Raw genomic sequence first — 23,956 nt, forward strand, 5'->3', positions numbered from 1 at the left:
TTCTTTGGTCACATAGTCCCTGGTGCTCTGTTTTGGTTTTGGCCCTGCCTTTGCTTGTAGGCCACCCCCCAGAGTCTTTCCTACCCAGACAAGAAAGGGCAAAGGCCCCAGTTTATTAAAGCTCACTTGTTCAGTCAGGCTGGGGAGAGAGAGGGGTATGGCAACTACAATTGGGATGAACAGGGAGTGCCTGTAGTGGTAGAGATCTGCTGGATGTTGCTATATTCTGAGGAGGTCATGTGCTCCCCCAGTAGAACTGGCCCCAGGCTGTGGGTCCCTAGGAAGAGCCAAGCTGCATAGGCTCCCAGGAAGTTGTGGGTAGTGACCTGTGCCTGTTCTTAGCTTGGCAGCTGATGCGGCAGCCATCATGCCTACCTCTGGGGTCGCAGACCTCAGCCATGTCTTGCCCCTCACCTCTGGCACTCATGCCAGCCGTGGCAGTGGCAGGTCTGTAGGCATGGCCCACCTCTGAGGTCTCAGATTGCACCTGGCTTGTCCCACCTATGGCATTCATGAGGGCGGGGTCCTGCAGTCTGGGAGCTTGTGGAGTTGGAGGTTCTGTGGAATTAAAGGGTCCCTGCAACAATAATCAAGTCTTGCATCTCTGGCAGACCCAGGTTTTTCACTGGACTCGTTCAGCTGTGTTATACTAGCTACCTCAGAGTATCTTCATGGCAGTCAACCTCAGTCCTCTCTCTGGGGTCTGACCCCTGAACCCTGAGCCTCAGCACCCAGCCCTCAATTGCTGCGGTGGGCATGCAAACAACTTCTTGGCTGGGAAGTGTTGGCCGGCACTGATCTCTGTGCCAAATTCTCTGTTTTGTCTTCCATGAACTTGTTTCTGTGCTCCCCTCTGAGGTTCTGAAGCTCCCCCTGACCCTGCCCATGAAGGGGTTTCTGAGTGTAAGAAACTTTTCCTCCTTCACAGCTCCCTCCCCAAGGTGCAATTTTCCAATTTTCTTTGTCTCTTTATTTTCCTATTGCCTTTTTCCTGTTACTTTATGTGGAGTCTAGCTTGCCTTTTTGGAAGTCTGAGGTCTTCCACCAGGCTTCAGCAGGTGTTATATAGGTGTTCCAGATGTAGATATATTGCTGATGTATTTCTGGGGAGGAAGATGATCTCCATGTCTTCAGTTCAGTCACTCAGTCGTGTCCGACTCTTTGTGACCCCATGAATCACAGCACACGAGGCCTTCCTGTCCATCACCAACTCCCGGAGTCTACCCAAACCTGTGTCCATTGACTTGGTGATGCCATCCAACCATCTTATCCTCTGTCGTCCCCTTCTCCTCCTGCCCTCAATCTTTCCCAGCATCAGGGTCTTTTCAAATGAGTCAGCTCTTTGCATCAGGTGGCCAAAGTATTGGAGTTTCAGCTTCTGCATCAGTCCTTCCAATGAACACCCAGGACTGATCTCCTTTAGGATGGACTGGTTGGATCTCCTTGCAGTCCAAAGGACTCTCAAGAGTCTTCTCCAACACCAGAGTTCAAAAGCATCAATTCTTCAGCGCTCAGCTTTCTTTATAGTCCAACTCTCACATCCATACATGACCACTGGAAAAACCATAGCCTTTACTAGATGGACCTTTGTTGCAAAGTAATGTCTCTGTTTTTGAATATGCTGTCTAGGTTGGTCATAACTTTCCAAGGAGTAAGCGTCTTTTAATTTCATGGCTGCAGTCACCATCTGCAGTGATTTTGGAGCCCAGAAAAATAAAGTCAGCTGCTGTTTCCACTGTTTCCCCATCTATTTCCCATGAAGTGATGGGACCGGATGCCATGATCTTCGTTTTCTGAATGTTGAGTTTTAAGCCAACCTTTTCACTTTCATCAAGAGGCTCTTAAGTTCTTCTTCACTTTCTGCCATAAGTGTGGTGTCATCTGCATATCTGAGGTTATTGATATTTCTCCCAGCAATCTTGATTCCAGCTTGTGCTTCATCCAGGCAGGCATTTCTCATGATGTACTCTGCATATAAGTTAATAAGCAGGGTAACAATATACAGCCTTGACATACTCCTTTTCCTATTTGGAACCAGCCTGTTGTTCCATGTCCATGTCTTACTCTTCTGATATCTTCACCCTCACCTCTCGAAAACATTATTTGACAAGCAATGGTTAGTTCTCATCCATATAAACTGTAGATTTTTGAAAGTGGTGACAGGTACATAGGTAATCAATGCATAGAAGTTATTTGGTGAATCTTCATTGCATTTTCTGGAAAAGTGCACATGGATATGATACTGGACATTCCTTATTCCTCTGGTCGAGACAGCTTTGTTGAGCCTGGTGTCAGTGCCTACATCTGGAGTTACCATCTCCTTCATGGCAAATTTCCAGGTTTCTTTGAGTGCCTGTGGAGCATGCTTCTTGAAATACACTCCATGAATGTGCTAGTGAATGCTGATAGTGTATTCTCTGGTCACCACCTTTTGATGGTGGATTGGCCCTTCTTCTCACCACCCTTCTTTGCAGGAGCCATTCTTCTGGGCTTGGGTTGGGAAGCTCTTTTCATATGTTTTAAAGAATCTTTTCTTTTTCTCAGTTGATGTTCAAGGGCTGTTTATGCTTTGTGATTATTACCCTTTTCTCCATCATATGAATGGCACATACTTCACCTACTTTATTATTTGCCTTTCAACCTCAACCACACTTCAGTTTTGTATAAAATGTTTAGAAAAAAAAGATTTAGATTTTCATGTTTTAAAATTTGTCAGTTTTTCCTTTTTGTGTCTTGCAAAGTATAGCCTTCTTCAGTCCAAAATCTCAAAAACATTCTTCCATACTTTCTCCTAATACTTTTATAGTTTATTCTTGTTGCTTAGCTTTTTAATCTAGTAAGAACCTAATTTTGGATAAAGTGTAAGGTACAAGGCTAAGTGAATGATTTTCTCAAATGTATTTATTTATATTTTTGCCTCTATTTGGATTGCTATCTTTACCATTATTGTAATGCTAATGGATTTATTTTCTCTCATTATTTTTAGTTTTTTTAAGATCCAGTTATTCTTGTACACTTTCTCTTCCATATGCAATACAGATTCAACCTGTTCATAAAAACTTGTCTCTTTATTTTAATTTGGAATTCACTGAACTGATAGAGTAATTAATTAATTAACTTTTTTGGTGCTGTTAGAAAAAAAATTTAATTGGAAGATAATTGTTCTACAATGTTATAGATTAATTTAATAAGAATTGACATCTTCTAAAAAAAGAACAGATATCTTTTCAATATTAACTATTTCCATCTAGCAACATGGTATGTCTCACTAGTAATTAAAATCTTCTTTTATGCTTTTCACTAGCTTTATAATTTTTTTACATAATTTTATGCATATTTCTTATTAAGCTTACTCTTATTTACTTTTTCAGAAAACTTGTCAATTTTTTCTAGATTTATAAAATTGTACTTGATATTCTTTTATAATTTTTAAAACCGGTTCCATTTGTTTCTATACCCCCTTTCTCATTCTTAATATAATTTTACTATCTATGTTTTTCTCATTATTGTGAAGTCTACTTTATTACATATTAATATGGCCACCTCTAATTTTTATAATTAATTTTACATGGTATATTTTCCACTGTTTTTATTCTAGTCTCTACCTATATTGTTACATATGAAGTGAATTTCATGGAGACAGATATATGTGGGTCATTTTAAAATCTACTCTGTCAATCTCAGTCTTTTAATGGGTATATTTAGGTTATTTACAGTAAATGTAATTATTGATATGTTAGGAATAAGTATGCCATTTTTACTTACTGTTTTTTTGTTTGTTCCTCTGTTCTATTTTCTTCTTCCTGCCTTCTAAAACAAAAGAACTTCATTTTGATTTATCTATAGTGTTTTTACCTTATTGCCTTGTATAGACTTCTATAGTGGCTCAGCTGGTAAAGAATCTGCCTGCATTGTGGGAGACCTGGGTTCAATTCTTGGGTTGGGAAGATCCCAGGGATAAGGGAAAGGCTACACAGTCCAGTATTCTGGCCTGGAGAATTCCATGGACGATAGAGTCAGACATGACTGAGCGACTTTCATTTTCACTTTCATAGACTTCTTAGTGGTTACTCTAGCTATTAAATAATATATAAAAACAGCTCAGTTCAGTCACTCGGTCTTATCCGACTCTTTGCAACCTCCTGGACTGCAGCACACCAGGCTTCCCTATTCAACACCAACTCCTAGAGTCTACCCAAACTCATGTATATTGAGTTGGTGATTCCATTCAACCATCTCATCCTCTGTCGTCCCCTTCTCCTCCCACCTTCAATCATTTCCAGCATAAGGGTCTTTTCAAATAAGTCAGTTCTTCCCATCAAGTGGCCAAAGTATTGGAGTTTCAGTTTCAATATCGGTCTTTCCAGTGAATATTCGGGACTGATTTCCTTTAGGATGGACTGGTTGGATCTCCTTGCAGTCCAAGGGACTCTCAAGAGTCTTCTCCAACACCACAGTTCAAAGCATCAATTCTTTGGCACTCAGCTTTCTTTATAGTGGGACTTCCCTGGTGGCTCAGATGGTAAAGCATCTCTCTACAATGCAGGAGACCCGGGTTCGAGCCCTGGGTTGGTAAGATCCCCTGGAAAAGGAAATGGCAATCCATTCCAGTACTATTGCCTAGAAAATCCCATGGACAGAGGAGCCTAGTAGGCCCCAGTCTATGGGGTCACAAAGAGTCAGACATGACTGAGCGACTTCACTTCACTTCACTTTCTTTATAGTCTAACTCACATCCATACATGACTACTAGAAAAACCAATGCTTTGACTAGATGGACCTTTGTGGGCAAAGTAATGTCTCTGCTTTTTAATATGCTGTCTAGGTTGGTCAGAACTTTTCTTCCGAGGAGCAAGCGTCTTTAAATTTTGTGGCTGCAATCACCAACTGCAGTGATTTTGGAGCCCCAAAATATAAAGTCTCTCACTGTTTCCATTGTTTCTCCATCTGTTTGCCATGACGTGATGGGGCCGGATCCCATGATCTTTGTTTTTTGGATGTTGAGTTTTAAGACAGCTTTTTCACTCTCCTCTTTCACTTTCATCAAGAGGCTCTTTAGAGACACAGATGTATAGAACAGTCTATTGGACTCTGTGGGAGAGGGCGAGGGTGGAATGATATGGGAAAATGGCGTTGAAACATGTATATTATCGTATGAGAAATGGATCTCCAGTCCAGGTTCAATGCATGAGACAAGGTGCTCGCGGGTGGTACATTGGGATGACCCAGAAGAATGGGGTAGGGAGGGAGGTGGGAGGGAGATTCAGGATGGGGAACACATGTACACCCGTGGCAGATTCATGTCAATGTATGGCAAAACCACTACAATATTGTAAAGTAATTAGCCTCCAATTAAATAAATTTATATTAAAAAAATTAAACATAAAAAAGAGGCTCTTTAGTTATTCTTCATTTTCTGCCATAAGGGTGGTGTTATCTGCGTATCTAAGGTTATTGATATTTCTCCTGGCAATCTTGATTCCAGCTTGTGCTTCATCCAGGCAGGCATTTCTCATGATGTACTCTGCATAAAAGTTAAATAAGCAGAGTGACAATATACAGCCTTGACATACTCCTTTCCTGATTTGGAACCAGTCTGTTGTTCCATGTCCAGTTATAACTATTGCTTCTTGACCTGCATACAGATTTCTCAGGAGGCAGGTCAGATGGTCTGGTATTCCCATCTCTTTCAGAATTTTCCACAGTTTATTGTGATCCACACAGTCAAAGGGTTTGGCATAGTCAATAAAGCAGAAGTAGATGTTTTTCTGGAACTCTCTTGCTGTTTCAGTGATCCAACAGATGTTGGCAATTTGATCTCTGATTCCTTTGCCTTTTCTAAATCCAATGTGAACATCTGGAAGTTAACATTCACATACTGTTGAAGCCTGGCTTGGAGAATTTTGATCATTACCTTGCTAGCATGTGAGATGAGTGCAATTGTGTTTTGAATATTCTTTGGGATTGGAAAGAAAACTGACCTTCTCCAGTCCTGTGGCCACTGCTGAGTTTTCCAAATTTGCTGTCATATTGAGAGCAGCACTTTCACAGCATCATCTTTTAGGATTTGAAATAGCTCAACTGGAATTCCATCATGTCCACTAGTTTTGTTCACAGTGATGCTTCCTAAGACCCACTTGACTTTGCATTCCAGGATGTGTGGCTCTAGGTAAGTGATCACACAATTGTGATTATCTGGGTCATGAAGATCTTTTTTTGTATAGTTCTTCTGTGTATTCTTGCCAACTCTTCTTAATATCTTCTGTTTCTGTTAGGTCCATACTATTTCTGAGCTTTATTGTGCCCATTTTTGCATGAAATGTTCCCTTGGTATCTCTAATTTTCTCATTCTATTGTTTTCCTCTATTTCTTTGCACTGATACTTAGGAAGGCTTTCTTATCTCTCCTTGCTACTCTTTGGAACTCTGCATTCAAATGGGTATATCTTTTCTTTTCTCCTTTGCCTTTCATTTCTCTTCTTTTCACAGCTATTTGTAAGGCCTCCTAAGACAACCATCTTTACTTTCTGTATTTATTTTTCTTGGGGATGCTCAGGATCACTGCCTCCTGTATAATGTCATGAACCTCCATCGACAGTTCTTCAGGTACTCTGTCTATCAGATGTAATCCCTTGAATCTACATGTCACTATCACTGTATAATCATAAGGGATTTCATTTAGGTCATATCTGAATGGTCTAGTGGTTTTCCCTACTTTCTTCAATTTAAGTCTGAATTTGGCTATGAGGACTTCATGATCTGAGCCACAGTCAGCTCCCAGTCTTACTTTTGCTGACTGTATAGAGCTTCTGCAGCTTTGGCTGCAAAGAATATAATCAATCTGATTTTGGTATTGACCATCTGGTGATGTCCATGTGTAGAGTCTTCTCTTGTGTTGTTGGAAGAGGGTGTGTGCTATGACCAGTGCATTCTCCTGGCAAAACTCTGTTATCCTTTATGCTGCTTCATTTCGTATTCCAAGGCCAAATCTGCCTGTTACTCCAGGTATTTCTTGACTTCCTACATTTGCATTCTAGTCCCCTATATTGAAAAGGACATCTTTGGGGGGTGTTAATTCTAGAAGGTCTTGTAGGTCTTCATCAGTTCAGTTGAGTCACTCAGTCGTGTCTGACTCTTTGCAATTGTATGAATTGCAGCATGCCAGGCCTCCCTGTCCATCACCAACTCCCAGAATTCACTCAGACTCAAGTCCATCGAGTCAGTGATGCCATCCAGCCAACTCATCCTCTGTCGTCCCCTTCTCCTCCTGCCCCCAATCCCTCCCAGCATCAGAGTCTTTTCCAGTGAGTCAACACTTCGCATGAGATGGCTAAAGTACTGGAGTTTCAGCTTTAGCATCATTCCTTCCAAAGAAATCCCAGGGTTGATCTCCTTCAGAATGGACTGGTTGGATCTCCTTGCAGTCCAAGGGACTCTCAAGAGTCTTCTCTAACACCACACTTCAAAAGCATCAATTCTTCAGCGCTCAGACTTCTTCACAGTCCAACTCTCACATCCATACATGACCACAGGAAAAACCATAGACTTGACTAGACGGACCTTAGAAGCAAAGTAATGTCTCTGCTTTTGAATATACTATCAAAGTTGGTCATAACTTTCTTCCAAGGAGTAAGCGTCTTTTAATTTATTGGCTGCAATCACCATCTGCAGTGATTTTGGAGCCCCCAAAAATAAAGTCTGACACTGTTTCCACTGTTTCCCCATCTATTTCCCATGAAGTGATGGGACTGGATGCCATGATCTTCATTTTCTGAATGTTGAGCTTGAAGCCAACCTTTTTACTCTCCTCTTTCACTTTCATCAAGAGGCTTTTTAGCTCCTCTTCACTTTCTGCCATAAGGGTGGTGTCATCTGCATATCTGAGGTTATTGATATTTCTCCTGGCAATCTTGATTCCAGCTTGTGTTTCTTCCAGTCCAGCATTTCTCATGATGTACTCTGCATAGAAGTTAAATAAGCAGGGTGACAATATATAGCCTTGACGTACTCCTTTTCCTATTTGGAACCAGTCTGTTCTTCCATGTCCATTTCTAACTGTTGCTTCCTGACCTGCATACAGATTTCTCAAGAGGCAGGTCAGGTGGTCTGGTATTCCCATCTCTTTCAGAATTTTCCACAGTTTATTGTGATCCACACAGTCAAAGGGTTTGGCATAGTCCATAAAGCAGAAATAGATGTTTTTCTGGAACTCTCTTGCTTTTTCCATGATCCAGCAGATGTTGGCAATTTGATCTCTGGTTCCTCTGCCTTTTCTAAAACCAGCTTGAACATCAGGAAGTTCACGGTTCACGTATTGCTGAAGCCTGGCTTGGAGAATTTTGAGCATTACTTTACTAGTGTGTGAGATGAGTGCAATTGTGTGGTAGTTTGAGCATTCTTTGGCATTGACTTTCTTTGGGATTGGAATGAAAACTGACCTTTTCCAGTCCTGTGGCCACTGTTGAGTTTACCAAATTTGCTGGCATATTGAGTGCAGCACCTTCACAGCATCATCTTTCAGGATTTGAAACAGCTCAACTGGAATTCCATCACCTCCACTAGCTTTGTTTGTAGTGATGCTTTCTAAGGCCCACTTGACTTCACATTCCAGGATGTCTGGCTCTAGATGAGTGATCACACCTTCATGATTATCTGGGTCGTGAAGATCTTGTTTGTACAGTTGTTCTGTGTATTCTTGCCACCTCTTCTTAATATCTTCTGCTTCTGTTAGGTCCATACCATTTCTGTCCTTTATCGAGCCCATCTTTGCATGAAATGTTCCCTTGGTATCTCTAATTTTGTTGAAGAGATCTCTAGTCTTTCCCATTCTGTTCTTTTCCTCTATTTGTTTGCATTGATCACTGAAGAAGGCTTTCTTATCTCTTCTTGCTGTTCTCTGGAACTCTGCATTCAGATGCTTATATCTTTCCTTTTCTCCTTTGCTTTTCTCCTCTCTTCTTTTCACAGCTATTTGTAAGGCCTCCCAAGACAGCCATTTGTTTTTTTGCATTTCTTTTCCATGGGGATGGTCTTGATCCCTGTCTCCTGTACAGTGTCATGAACCTCAGCCCAAAGTTCATCAGGCACTCTATCTATCTGATCTAGGACCTTAAATCTATTTCTCACTTCCACTGTATAATCATAAGGGATTTGATTTATGTCATACCTGAATGGTCTAGTGGTTTTCTCCACTTTCTTCAATTTCATTCTGAATTTGCAATAAGGAGTTCATGATCCGAGCCACAGTCAGCTCCTGGTCTTGTTTTTGTTGACTGTATAGAGCTTCTCCATCTTTGGCTGCAAAGAATATAATCAATCTGATTTCGGTGTTGACCATCTGGTGATGTCCATGTGTAGGGTCTTCTCTTTTGTGGTTGGAAGAGGGTGTTTGCTATGACCAGTGCATTTTCTTGCAAAACTGTATTAGTTTTTGTCCTGCTTCATTCTGCATTCCAAGGCCAATTTTGCCTGTTACTCCAGGTATTTCTTGACTTCCTACTTTTGCATTCCAGTCCCCTATAATGAAAAGGATATCTTTTTCGGGTGTTAGTTCTAAAAGGTCTTGTAGGTTTTCATAAAACCGTTCAATTTCAGCTGCTTAAGTGTTACTGGTTGGGGCATAGACTTGGATAACTGTGATATTGAATGGTTTGCCTTGGAAAGAACAGAGATCATTCTTTTGTTTTTGAGATTGCACCAAGTACTGCATTTTGAACTCTTTTGTTGACCATGATGGCTACTGCATTTCTTCTGAGGGATTCCTGCCCGCAGTAGTAGATATAATGGTCATCTGAGTTAAATTCACCCATTCCAGTCCATTTTAGTTCGCTGACTCCTAAAATGTCAATGTTTACTCTTGCCATCTCCTGTTTGACCACTTCCAATTTGCCTTGTTTCATGGACCTAACATTCCAGGTTCCTATGCAATATTGCTCTTTACCGCATCTGACTTTACTTCCATCACCAGTCACATCCACAACTGGATGTTGTTTTTGCTTTGGCTCCATCTCTTCATTCTTTCTGGAGTTAGTTCTCCACTGATCTCCAGTAGCATATTGGGCACTACTGACCTGGGGACTTCATCTTTCAGCCTCCTATTTTCTTGCTGTTTCATACTGTTATGGGGTTCTCAATACAAGAATACTGAAGTAGTTTGCCATTCCCTTCTCCAGTGGACCACATTTTGTCAGAACTCTCCGCCATGATGACCCGTCCCTCTTGGGTGGCCCTACATGGCATGGTTCACAGTTCATTGAGTTAGACAAGGCTTTGGTCCATGTGATCAGATTGGTTATTTTTCTGTGATTGTGGTTTTCATTCAAATATACATTATATATGTATATACAAACATAGATTATATATATATATATCTCACTATTAGTGTAAACATTTTACTAGTTAAAATGATGTGTAAAAACTTTTTTTCCTTTTCAGTCCCTTACCTCCCCCAATCTATAATATAATTGCATTAGAGCCTGGCACTCTGTGATAATCTAGAGGGATGGAATGGGGGAGGGAGGGAAGTTTAAGAGGGAAGGGATATATATATATATTTATTGATATATAAATATATATATATAAAATCAGGGATATATATATATATGTATATATATATATATATATAATTATGACTGATTTGCATTGATGTACAGCAGAGAGGACCACAACACTGTAAACCAATTATCCTCCAGAAAATAAATTAAAAGAAAAGAAGAAATAGAAACAATATATAATTTCATTGAAGATCTCCTCTGCAACTCTGAGAACCACATCAGTGTTATATTTTTTGCTTCAAATGTCAAACATAATTTAGAATACTGAAGGGGAGAAACTTTATTGTATTTATCTGTATTCTTACTCTTTCCGCTGTTCTTTTTCTTGCTTGATGTTCCAATATTTTATCTTGTATTATTTCCTTTTCATTTCAAGAACTTCCTTTAAGCCTTTCTTTTAAAGCAGATCCCCTTCAAAGAAATTCATTTAGTTTTGTTTCATCTGAGAGTGTCTATTTTTCCCCTTTATTCTTCAAGTACATTTTTATTGGATACAGAATTCTTAGTTTATAATTCTTTCCTTTAAGCACTTGAAAAAATATTATGTCAGTTCCCTCTGTTCTCCATGGATTTTGGTGAAATCTGCTGTCATTCTCATTGTTTTTCCATATAGGTGAGGTATCATTTGTCTTACTGCTTTCCAGTTTTTTTCTGTTTCTTTAATTTTCAGGAGTTTGATCATTATGTTTTGGCATCGATTTCTTTGAGTTTATACTGTTTGGGACTCTCTCAGCTTTTTAAATTTGCAGGTTTATGCCTTTTGCATTTTTTTTCAGCCATATTAGCTGGGATACTTTTTTTCAGCCTTATATTCTTTTTCCTTTCCTTCTGAAACTCATAACATGAATGTTAGATCTTTCATAATATGAATGTTAGTCCCATAGGTCTCTGAGGCTCTGTTACATTTCTTCAGTTTAATTTTACTCTTGTTCACTTCTGTCTTCAACTTCAATCTATTCATTCTTCTACTAAGCCTATCCAGTGAGCTTTTCATTTCAGTTGTAGTTTTCAGTTCTAAACTTTCATTTGGTTATCTCTTCAATTTCTTTACTGAGCATTTCTATTTCTTTGCTGAGACTTTCTACTTTCAGGTTTAAAGTGTGGTTGCAATTGCTTGGTTGGAGAAGGAAATGACAACCCACTCTAGTATTCTTGCCTGGAGAATCCCATGGACAGAGAAGCCTGGAGGGTTATAGTCCATAGGGTCGCAAGAGTCAGATATGACTTAGTGACTAACCACCACCACCGATTGCTTGGTAAATTTTTTTATGATGACTGCCTTAAAATATTTCTCATAATTCTAACATCTTTGTGATCTTGGTATTGGTGTCTGTTGATCATCTTTTCTCATTGAAGTTGAGATTTTCCTGGGCATTGGTATGAATGATTTTCTATTGTATTCTGGAATTTTGGGGTATCATCTTATAAGATTCTGGATCTTATTGAATCTTCAGATTCAGCAAGTCTTCTCTGATACTGGGCAGCAGTTAAGGAAGCATTGCCTTGTTACTGCTAGGTGGGTGTGGAAGAGGTTCCTCTACTGTTCACTAATGATGAAAGTCTGAGCTCCCCACAAGTACATCTCAGATACAGTCCTTAAGGAGGGAGGTGTGCCTCTTCACAGCTGTGTGAAGGCAATAGTCTAGGTTCTCCACCTAGCCTTGCTGACAGTGATGGGAATGGGGTGTAGTTTTTTTTGCTTGTCATTTGGATGGATTAGAACATTTAATTGTCTAGAAGCTTTCTGTCTGGCTAGGCTGCCCTTTCCCTGTTCTTTGGGCTAAAGGGAGAAAGTTTTTCCTGGAACTTTTAAAATTTGTACCCATTTGTGTTTCTGGGATGATAACTTTTCCAGCATCCAATCCACAATATATGAGGCAGAAGGAAAACCCAGGAAATTCACTGTTGTGTCATTTCTTAAGTTCAAAGTCTTCTTTCTTTTTTCCAACTTTCCAAGTCTTCTTATGTTTGTATTATAGTAATATCCTGAATTTTAGCTATACATAGCAGGAAGAATAGGGAAAAGTATGTCTATTCCTTTTCATCTGGAAACAGAACTTTTTTTTCCCAAAGTGAAAATATTCAAGAAAATGAAAATTTCTAAATATTACTTTGACCAAATCTCAAGTTTTGATAAGTAGTGGTACCATTTTTCATTTTAAAACACTAAATAATTTTAACTTGGATTTCCTCTTTATTTCTTTTTCTTTTTTTAAAATTTCCTCTTTAATTGAAGAATTATTTGCAAAAATTTTAATTCCTTCATGGTCAGGTTTTTTAGAAATTGTTTTGTTTTAATTAGTTTTATGGCCTATGTCTGGCAAAATCATCTATATTATTTATACTTTAAAAAATAAACATTCTTTGTATGTTCTGATTTCTGGATTTCTTTCTGTTTCATATAAACACAGAGTTTGTTAATTTTCTATATCTTTAATTATTTTTGTGTAATTGATCTGTGACATTATGATTCAGTTCAGTTCAGTCCAGTCATGCAGTCATGTCCGACTCTTTGCAACCCCATGGACCACAGCACGCCAGGCCTCCCTGTCCATCACCAACTCCCGGAGCTTATTCAAACTCATGTCCACTGAGTCAGTGATGCCATCCAACCATCTATCCTTTGTTGTCCCCTTATCCTCCCACCTTCAATCTTTCCCAGCATCAGGGTCTTTTCAAATGAGTCAGTTCTTCCCATCAGGTGGCCAACGTATTGGAGTTTCAGCTTCAACATCAGTCCTTCCAATGAATATTCAGGACTGATTTCCCTTAAGATGGACTGGTTGGATCTCCTTGCTGTCTAAGCGACTCTCCAGAGTCTTCTCCAACAGCACAGTTCAAAACCATCAATTCTTCAGTGCTCAGCTTTCTTTATGATCCAACTCTCACATCCAGACATGACTACTGGAGAAACAAAGGGCTTGACTATACAGATCTTTGTCAGTAAAGAAATGTCTCTGCTTTTTAATATGTTGTCTAGGTTTGTCATAGTTTTTCTTCCAAGGAGCAAGCATCTTTTAATTTCATGGCTGCAGCCACCATATGCAGTGATTTTGGAGCCCAAGAAAATAATGTCTGCCACTGTTTCTATTGTTTCCTCATCTATTTGTCATGAAATGATGGGACCTGATGCCAAAATCTTAGCTTTTTGAATGTTGAGTTTTAAGCTGGCTTTTTCACTCTCCTCTTTCACTTTCATTAAGAGGCTCTTTAGTTCCCCTTCACTTTCTGCCATAAGGGTGGTGTATCTGCATATCTGAGGTTATTGATATTTTTCCCTGCAATCTTGATTCCAGCTTGTGCTTCATCCAGGCAGGCTTTTTGCATGATGTACTCTGCATATAAGTTAAATAAGCAGCACGACAATGTACAGCCTTGCTGTACTCCTTTCCCAATTTGGAACCAGTCTGTTGTTCCACATCTGGTTCTAACTGTTGCTTCTTGACCTGCATACAGATTTCTCAGGAGGCAGGTCTGGTGGTCTGGTATTCCCATCTCTTTAAGGTCTTCATAATCTGACCCTACCTTACTTGCCCAATTTTGTTGATACTTATACTCCAACATGGGCTACCCTTGTGGCTCAGTAAATATTCCACTTGCAATGCAGGAGACCTGGCCTCAATCACTGGGTTGGGAAGATCCCCTGGAGAAAGGAAAGGCTACCCACGCCAATATTTTGGCCTGGAGAATTCCATGGACTGTATAGTCCATGCAGTTGCAAAGAGTCGGATACGACTGAGTGACTTTCACTTCACATATTCCAATATGCAAGCTCCTCTCTATTCATCTTGGCTTCTTCACTGTCCACTCACAAGTCACGTGCATCCCTGCCTCTCAGCTTCACCCATGGTATTTTTCTTCCTTCACCTAAAGTGGCTTTACTTCTTTTCTCCTTTCATATGAATACCACGCATCCCAAAAAGCCTGAATAAGTCCCACCTAGTAAATAAATTTTTATTAACAATGTGATCACTGTCAGTATACAATACTAATCTAATGGTTTAGTAATTCTTTATATACTGTCTTGAATTGTTTTCTATTATTTTTGTGAATTAGCTTTGCCTCTCCAATTAGACTTTATACTTTTCTGAAGATAGTTCTGCAAACACAGTAATTATTAACTGGGTATTTGATAATTGTCTTATATAAAGAAGAAAGACTACCCTACTTCCTCAACTCCAGTGCTTTTGAAGCACTTTAGAGATGTGATCAAAATCCCTAAGTCTGCCTGGACTTTGAATGACTTATGACAAAGGATTCTTCTCTAATGAAAAGAAATTCTATGTACTTTGGCAGTACAAACAGGCTTTTGGAAGCAATAGCAGAGATACAGAAAGGAAACAGTGCTTCAGTATTGGCTCTAGTCCTTCAGGAACTTAGAGAACAATAAACCTCTCACTCAGTTTCAAGTAAGCAATGCCAGGAAGCCCAGCTAATAAAGAAAAGATAAACTGAAAGCCTTTTTCTTTTCTCTGCTAGATTTATTTCTTCAGTTAGACAAGCCTTGGAAAGAAAAGTCTGGGAATTTATCTATAAAGCCTTGATGCTCCACTAGAGTGAGATTGTCTTTAAAATGAGTTTTATTAATAAACTTTCTGTAAACTGGCCTAGAAACCAATTATCTAAAGTAGCCCCAAACAAGTTATTCTATTACATATCTTGGATTATAGCTCTCAAACCACCTGAAATATTCTTGTGAATTGGTTTTCTGTTACATATTTATTCAAAAACATAAGCTCCATAAGAGCAGAAACCTCATCTACCTTATTCACCCCATGTATGCCTAGTGCTTTGAAAAGTGCCTGGTACAAAACAAAAGCTTAATAAACTGCTGAAAGAATAAATGACAAAAAGCAGCTTTCCAGTGACTATGATTTTGAAGGGCTAATCACACAACTTATTCCAAGAAGACATTCATTCCTTGCCTCATACAACCTTACCAAGCATGCTGTGTGAGATGGGGAAGGTGATGGTGGGCTGGCCTGTCATTCTCCAGCGGCTACAGAGATAGGAGAGGTCTGTTCTAAGCATTTCCACTATCATCTTGTTGTCAAGAGCCAGATAGAATTGTTGCTGGTCTATAAACTAAGAAAAAGAAAAATAATGGTTTAGAATAATTAATCTCATAACTATCAAATAATATTTTAAAATACTCATATATTCATAATGGTGTATAAGATATCACAGAGGCAACAATACCTCCAAATTTAATGCCTAATTCTTCCCAAAGTATCTGGTGGCCTATTAGTACATATAGTTGTCTTGGACATTTTTAGTGTGCTATAGTTAACAAATTGTTTTCAAGCACATGATTTTATTTAGTTCTAACAACCCAGTGAGGGCTTTTCTCCTTTTTAATAGACAAAAAGTAAGGCCAAGAGACACTGAGTAGATTAGCAAAGTTATATGACTAGCAAATGGCAAAATCAGAGATAGAATTTCTGGTCCATTATTCTTTCATCTGTACTTCAGTGCACTATTTCAGATGTAAGATAACAAATGGGGAACTGAATCTTTCTTTCCAGAAAATAGTTTCTACTCCTATACACATATATAATAAGGCTTGCTACTATAATATGGGTAATAAACATCATGCTAATAAACAATGTATCTCATGGCTAAAATAGTACTGACATTTTTGTTTAGAAGAGGATATGAAAAATTTCTAAGCATGTAAAAAGGGCCCATCTCAGAAAGAAATAGAAGATCTAATTTAGTAGCTGAATATTACCAAAAAAGACTATATTTTGTTTATAAAGGATACAGTATTATATTTAATCTTTAATAAAGAGTACTCACTGCTTCTGCAATACCAAGGATTACTCTCGGTAGCCACAGTTACTTGGCATAGCTCTTTGCTGCAACATCAATTCAGCCCAACTCAACAAATATTTACTAAGCAGCTTAATATGTACAAGGTCCCATGGAACTCTGACACTTCTCCCAACTCCAGTAAATGCTTTATTTCTATAGTGTTTCTCTTTTATTTTCATTCATCTCAATGCACATCAAAGCTCATTCCACCCACCTGTGGAGTGAAGGTAAAGATAGTTTTCCGAATGTCATAGAGTTTTGAAGTTCCAAGGACACCCATGTGTCTGTAGGGTCTTCCACTGAGTTTCATTCTACTGTTGCATCCTGATATAGAATTGACAAATGGTTAAGATATTTTCAGTGCACAAATTCTACCAGCAAATATTTTTTTGCATTAATTTATGCTTCCTTATTGAACAAAAAAGTTCTGTGTCTCAAAGTTAATGTCCATGTCATGTACAGGGCCAATATAAGCACCATGGGCTTTCCAAGAGAAAGAATAGGTAGTTATCTGTGTTCTTAAAACAAATTATGCTCTTATAAAAAAGTCAAATCATCTACATGAGATAAGAATGCATATAAAAATTAATAGTTCTAAGAACGATAGAATGCTATTACCAACATTCATACATTGAATTTCCTTAAAGCTCATGAAAAGTACAAAAGCTATTCTTTTTTTAAAAATATAAATTTATTTATTTTAATTGGAGGTTAATTACTTTACAATATTGTATTGGTTTTACCATACATCAACATGAATCTGCCACAGGTATACACGTGTTCCCCATCCTGAACCCCCCTCCCTCCTCCCTCCCCATACCATCCCTCTGGGTCCTCCCAGTGCACCAGCCCCAAGCATCTAGTATCATGCATCAAACCTGGACTGGCGATGCATTTCATATATGATATTATACATGTTTCAATGCCATTCTCCCAAATCATTCCACCCTCTCCCTCTCCCACAGAGTCCAAAAGACTATCCTATACATCTGTGTCTCTTTTGCTGTCTCGCATACAGGGTTATCATTACCATCTTTCTAAATTTCATATATATGCGTTAGTATACTGTATTGGTGTTTTTCTTTCTGGCTTACTTCACTCTGTATAATAGGCTCCAGTTTCATCCACCTCATTAGAACTGATTCAAATGTATTCTTTTTAATGGCTGAGTAATACTCCATTGTGTATATGTACCACAGCTTTCTTATCCATTCATTTGCTGATGGACATCTAGGTTGTTTCCATGTCCTGGCTATTATAAACAGTGCTGTGATGAACATTGGGGTGCACGTGTCTCTTTCAATTCTGGTTTCCTCAGTGTGTAGGCCCAGAAGTGGGATTGCTGGGTCATAAGGCAATTCTATTTCCAGGTTTTAAAGGAACCTCCAAACTGTTCTCCATAGTGGCTGTACTAGTTTGCATTCCCACCAACAGTAAGATGGTTCCCTTTTCTCCACACCCTCTCCAGCATTTATTGCTTGTAGACTTTTGGATCGCAGCCATCCTGACTGGCGTGATATGGTACCTCATTGTGGTTTTGATTTGCAATTCTCTGATAATGAGTGATGTTGAGCATCTTTTCATGTGTTTGTTACCCATCTGTATGTCTTCTTTGGAGAAATGTCTGTTTAGTTCTTTGGCCCATTTTTTGACTGGGTCGTTTATTTTTCTAGAATTGAGCAGCAGGAATTGCTTGTATATTTTTGAGATTAATTCTTTGTCAGTTGCCTCATTTGCTGTTATTTTCTCCCATTCTGAAGGCTGTCTTTTCACCTTGCTTATAGTTTCCTTTGTTGTGCAGAAGAAGCTTTTAAGTTTAATTAGGTCCCATTTGTTTATTTTTGCTTTTATTTCCAATATTCTGGGGGGTGAGTCATAGAGGATCCTGCTGTGATTTATGTCAGAGAGTGTTTTGCCTATATTCTCCTTTAGGAGTTTTATAGTTTCTGTTTATAGTTTATAGTTTTCTTTTTTTCCTCTCTGATTCATTTATTTCTACCATTCTATCTTCTACTTCACTAATCCCATCTTCTGCCTCTGTTATTCTACTATTTGTTACCTCCAGAGTGTTTTTGATTTCCTTTATTGCATTATTCATTATATATTGACTCTTTTTTAATTCTTCTATGTCCTTGTTAAACCTTTCTTGCATCTTCTCAATCCTTGTCTCCAGGCTATTTATCTGTGATTCCATTTTGTTTTCAAGATTTTGGATCATTTTCACTATCATTATTTGGAATTCTTTATCAGGTAGATCCCCTCTCTCTTCCTCTTTTGTTTGGTTTGGTGGGCATTTATCCTGTTCCTTTACCTGTTGGGTATTCCTCTGTCTCTTCATCTTCTTTATATTGCTGAGTTTGGGGTGGCCTTTCTGTATTCTGGCAGTTTGTGGAGCTCTCTTTATTGTGGAGTTTCCTTGCTGTTGGTGGGGTTGTACAGGTGGCTTGTCAAGGTTTCTTGGCTAGGGAAGCTTGTGTTGGTGTTCTGGTGGGTGGAGCTGGATTTATTCTCTCTGGAGTGCAATGAAGTGTCCAGTAATGAGTTATGAGATGTCAGTGGTTTTGGAGTAACTTGGGCAGCCTGTATATTGGAGCTCAGGGCTGTGTTCCTGTGTTGCTGGAGAATTTGCCTGGTATGTCTTGCTCTGGAACTTGTTGGCCCTTGGGTGGTGCTTGGTTTCAGTGTAGGTATGGAGGCGTTTGATGAGCTCCTGTTGATTAATGTTCCCTGGAGTCAGAAGTTCTCTGGTGTTCTCAGGGTTTGGAGTTAAGCCTCCTGCTTCTGGTTTTCAGTCTTATTTTTACAGTAGTCTCAAGACTTCTCCTTCTATACAGCACCATTGATAAAACATCTTTTGAAGACAATGGGCTGCTTTTCTGGGTGCCTGATGTCCTCTGCTGGCATTCAGAAGTTGTTTTGTGGAATTTACTCAGCGTTCAAATGTTCTTTTGATGAATTTGTGGGGGAGAAAGTGGTCTCCCCTTCCTATTCCCCCACCATCTTAGCACCGCCCCCCAAAAGCTATTCTGATTATCGGACTTACCAGTATAAACTATGCTTCAAGAAAGCTGAACAAAAACCTCATCAGTTTAAAGATGGCAAACTAAACTGGAAAAAGTGAAATAAGAGTGCATCTTGATCTCCTTCAATAGCATACTACTGACACATTTTATTCAATGGGAGAACACATTTTATCCAAAAAAATCAAGATATTTTAATATTCTTATATCTGATAGGAAATTTTGTGGACTGTTAGAGTAAAATTTACTTTCAGAGGAGCTATTTTGAAAACTGGAAAAATAGGGAAGACTTTAACTATCAGCTACAAAAGTAAGGCACAATTTTAATGAAAATATAAATATATACATGTGTGTCTCAATGTCTTGTATGTATATATATACACATATGTATGTGTGTACACACACTGTGCACATTCACAAACACATCCATCTTACTTCCTTGAATATAAGATGTTGTTTTTTTAATAGTTTAGCATTCTGAAATTAGAATATATCTGATAATTGATGTCTATGTTAAATGCATGCATTTCTTTTTGTCTTTCAAAAGGCAATTATAACACCAATAACTCTTATGAGGAAATATTTCACTTATTCACACACAATTTTCCCTTTTATAATAAAGGACAGCACAATACACATAGCTCTCAAACCCTTTTTTCCCAGAATATATATTAAATATCCTTCATATCAGTACTAACAGAATTAGTACCACTTTTTTGGGGGGTGGGGGGCTATAACCCATTCTTCTTAGGGATTTCACTTTTGTCTCCTCTTTATCCTACGTATGATACCTAACAAATATGCCACTTTTTAAGTGTTGCTTCACTCTTAGGGACAGAACCAGAGAGCTATCAACACCTTTGGCCATATTCCAGGGTCCACTCTATACAGCACACATTTTACCTGAGATTGACATCACAAGTAGGTTTATCTACTGTTCCTTCCATTTTATTTATTTTTATTGTATTATGGTAAAATATACATAAAATTTACCATTTTAACTGTTCAGTGACATTAAATACATTTGCAATGTTGTACAACTATCACTTCCACCCATCTTTAGAAATTTTTCATTTTCCCAAACTGAAACTATAACCATTAAACAATAACTCCCCAGGCTCCCTTCCTCCCAGTCCCTGGCAATCACCATTCTTTCTGTCTTAATGAATTTGCTTACTCTAGATACCTCATATATGTAGAGTCATACAATATCTTTTTGTGACTGGCCTATTCCACTTAGAACAATGTCTGAAGGTTCATCTATTTTATAGTGTCAGAATTTTATCCTTTTTTAAGGCTGAATAAAACTTCATTGTATGCATATAACACATTTTGTTTATCTTTTCATCCATCAATGGATGCTAGGTTCTTTTATTCAAAATTGCTTATAGTATAATATACATGCAGTTAAACACATGAACCTTAAATATAAAATTTGATGAATTTTTACACAGAAACACACAACCCAAATCAGGATATAGAACAGTACTAGCCCTGCATTAGCCTCTTTTATGCCCCTTCCTAGGTATTAATATCCTATAGGCCTCAAAGTTAACCACCATTAAAACTTCAAATACAAGTAAGTATGATTCGTCCATTTTTTAGCTTTATACTAATAGCATCATACATTATCTAGTTTTTGTATCTGGTTTCTTTCACTCAACATTGTGTCCATAAGATTCATCCATATTGTTGTACTTAGAATTAGTTCATTCTTTTTCATTGCTATATACATTCAATGTATGAATGCATTGTTATTTATCCATTCACTTGTTGACAGACATTTGATTTTTTCCTCCAGTTTTTTGTTTTCATTTAAAGTTCCTATGAACATTCTTGTTGTGTGGGAATTCCCAAAGATCACTTCTATGTTTGTGATTCACAGGATTCAGCATCAGTTCAGTTCAGTCACTCAGTCATGTCTGACTCTTTGCAACCCCGTGGACTGTAGCACACCAGGCTTCCCTGTCCATCACCAACGCCTGGAGCTTGCTCAAACTCATGTTCATCGAGTTTGTGATGCCTCCCAACCATCTCATCCTCTGTCGTCCCCTTCTCCTCCTGCCCTCAATCCTTCCCAGCACCAGGATCTTTTCCAATGAGTCAGCTCTTCACATCAGGTGGCCAAATATTGGGGTTTCGGCTTCAGGATCAGTCCTTCCAATGAATATTCAGGACTGATTTACTTTAGGATCGATTTTGGTTTGATCTCCCTGCAGTCCAAGGAACTCTCAAGAGTCTTCTCCAACACAACAGTTCAAAACCATCAATTCTTTGGCACTCAGCTTTCTTTATAGTCCGACTCACATCCATACATGACTACTGGAAAAACCATAGCTTTGAGTAGATAGACTTTTGTTGGCAAAGGACTCAGTATAGATCTATTCTAATGGTAAGGTTTATTACAGCAAAGGGATACAAAGCAAAATCAGCAAAGAAAAAAGGTGCATGGTCAAAGTCCAGAGGAAAACAGGCACAAACTTGTAAGAGTCCTCTTCCTAGTGGAGTTACGCAGTGATGTTTAATTTCTCCAGCATCATATTTTGACAAAATGTATGAAATGTCTACTAAGGAAGCTCATTAGAGACTCACTGTCCAGTGTTTGTTTTTATTAGGGGCTGGTAGCATAGGCACCCTCTGCCTAGCATGTACCAAAACTCCAAACTCCACCTTCTGGTCTCTTGTCCAAGGTGTCTTTTTCATAAGGACTTGACACAGCAAAGTGAGACCAACCTGCCATATTGTTCTCAGTTATGTCTTCAGGGGTCTTATACTGAGCAGACAAAACAAATTCATCACCATAAACAAGTACCTTCAAAAGCCAGATGGTTTTCTCCTTAAGTTTCCATTAAAGATTTAAAAAAAAAAAATACTTGAAGCATCAATTCAGGCACAACACAAGCCTGGGCAGTAAACTGAAAGTAAAGTAAAGTAAAGTAAAGTCGCTCAGTCGTGTCCGACTCTTTGCGACCCCATGGACTGTAGCCTACCAGGCTCCTCCCTCCATAGGATTCTCCAGGCAAGAGTACTGGAGTGGGTTGCCATTTCCTTCTCCAGGGGATCTTCCCAACCCAGGGATCAAACCCAGGTCTCCCGCATTCCAGGCAGACGCTTTAACCTCTCAGCCTGACCTGAATGCCTTCTAGAGCTGAGGCAGTGCCAGGATAGTCAAGGCTCACTGACAAGTACAATGCAAGAGGGAACATGCAGTATCATTGGACAAAAATAATTTATAATCATTAGGGCATCCCAAGCAGGACACACATTAATTAGGCAGTTTAGGTTAACAGAATCCCTAATGCGGCTAACCTCTTACTGTGAGGCTTCCTGCCTTAATGTTTCCAATCCAGTCCAAAAAATGCAGTTTAGAATTTGGTTTCAATGGGACTGTTTTCTGAAGGTAACTGGATCCAAACAATTTTGTTTTTTCAGGGCACCAGTTCATCTGCCTTGCAAGTGTGGATGACACGCGGAGGTGCTGAGTGGAAGGTAGAGGAGCAAGAGTCATCCCCTGCTGTCTCATAGTTAGCTGTCAGATCTGACTCTGGGATTAGCAGTCAATTTGAATTCAAAGCACCCTCAGCAGCAGGGAAGACAACCCATGCTTTTATTAAGGAGAAGAGGAAAGCTTCCAGGAATTTCAAAATTTCCATTTCTAAAAATCAAAGATCATTAACGCCCTCATCCTTCACTCATGCTTCCTCAGGTGTTTTTTCTCCACTGTTAGAAAATCTGTGTGTCCCATTTAGCAGTTATAATTGTACAATCATCCTCTCCTCTCATACACACCTTTTGTCTAGAAGAGTTGTATGTAAGAAGTTTAAAAGCATTTTCAAAGGCAAACATGTTAAAATAACTTAATCGGAAAGATGTATCGTGTCCAGGAATTGGTTGTGGCAGATTCATGTTGATGTATGGCAAAACCAATACAATATTGTAAAGTAAAGATAAAATAAAATAAAGAATCCCTTTATGAAAGGAAAAAAAAGATGAAATTCTCAATTTTCAAATGTTTTAAAATTGGGTTTTCATACTTCCCATTCCTTTCACCCTGATCAATTATCCAGTGAACAGCCTAGAAAAGATCATTCTTTTTATGTGGACAGCTACATTTAATAAACATACTGCCTTATTTAGGTTTATGTATTAGGGAGGAGAAGGAAGTAGAGTCAGGCTGTTTATGTATTAGGGGGAAGGAGAAGGAAGTAGAGTCAGGCTAACAGTCTATTTTAAGCTGTAACTAATCTAGAAAGTCAAACATGATCATCAACAGCAGGAACGCAGGCTCAGGAAGGATCAAGAGTTTGATCTGAGAGGAATGGTGGAGCATGTCACATTCCCTATCATATGCCCTCCTTCAATTTGCAGCTTTCACAGAAATCACATTAGGAATGTAACCAGCTTTTGTATTAGAAATATAGAGCCAATCAGAGGATCAATTTCAGATAGTCCCATCAGAAAATAAGACTTTTCCCTTGGCCATCTGCAACTCAACTGACTCAAATGGTCCAGCCAGCATCAGGGGTGGTTTTACAATTTAGGATCATAAGAAGGGTGATTCAAATCTGCA

General features: G+C 38.7%; 1 protein-coding gene and 1 pseudogene across 6 annotated transcripts in view; both read right to left on the reverse strand.

Moving 5' to 3' along the window:
• Positions 1–23,956, reverse strand: part of PHKA1 (phosphorylase kinase regulatory subunit alpha 1) — a 171,525-nt gene that overhangs the window by 56,894 nt on the left and 90,675 nt on the right. For all 6 annotated transcript variants that reach the window (XM_070291836.1, XM_070291835.1, XM_070291834.1 and 3 more), the window contains exons 15-16: positions 16,581–16,690; positions 15,493–15,637 (exon numbers count right to left, since the gene is read on the reverse strand). In XM_070291836.1, coding sequence (XP_070147937.1) covers positions 15,493–15,637; positions 16,581–16,690 — 255 coding nt within the window. The remainder of the gene's footprint in view (positions 1–15,492; positions 15,638–16,580; positions 16,691–23,956) is intronic.
• LOC138930088 (large ribosomal subunit protein eL31-like) lies at positions 2,084–2,481 on the reverse strand (annotated as a pseudogene).

This window comes from Ovis canadensis, chromosome X (genome assembly GCF_042477335.2).
Source record: "Ovis canadensis isolate MfBH-ARS-UI-01 breed Bighorn chromosome X, ARS-UI_OviCan_v2, whole genome shotgun sequence".
NCBI classification, from domain to species: domain Eukaryota; kingdom Metazoa; phylum Chordata; class Mammalia; order Artiodactyla; family Bovidae; genus Ovis; species Ovis canadensis.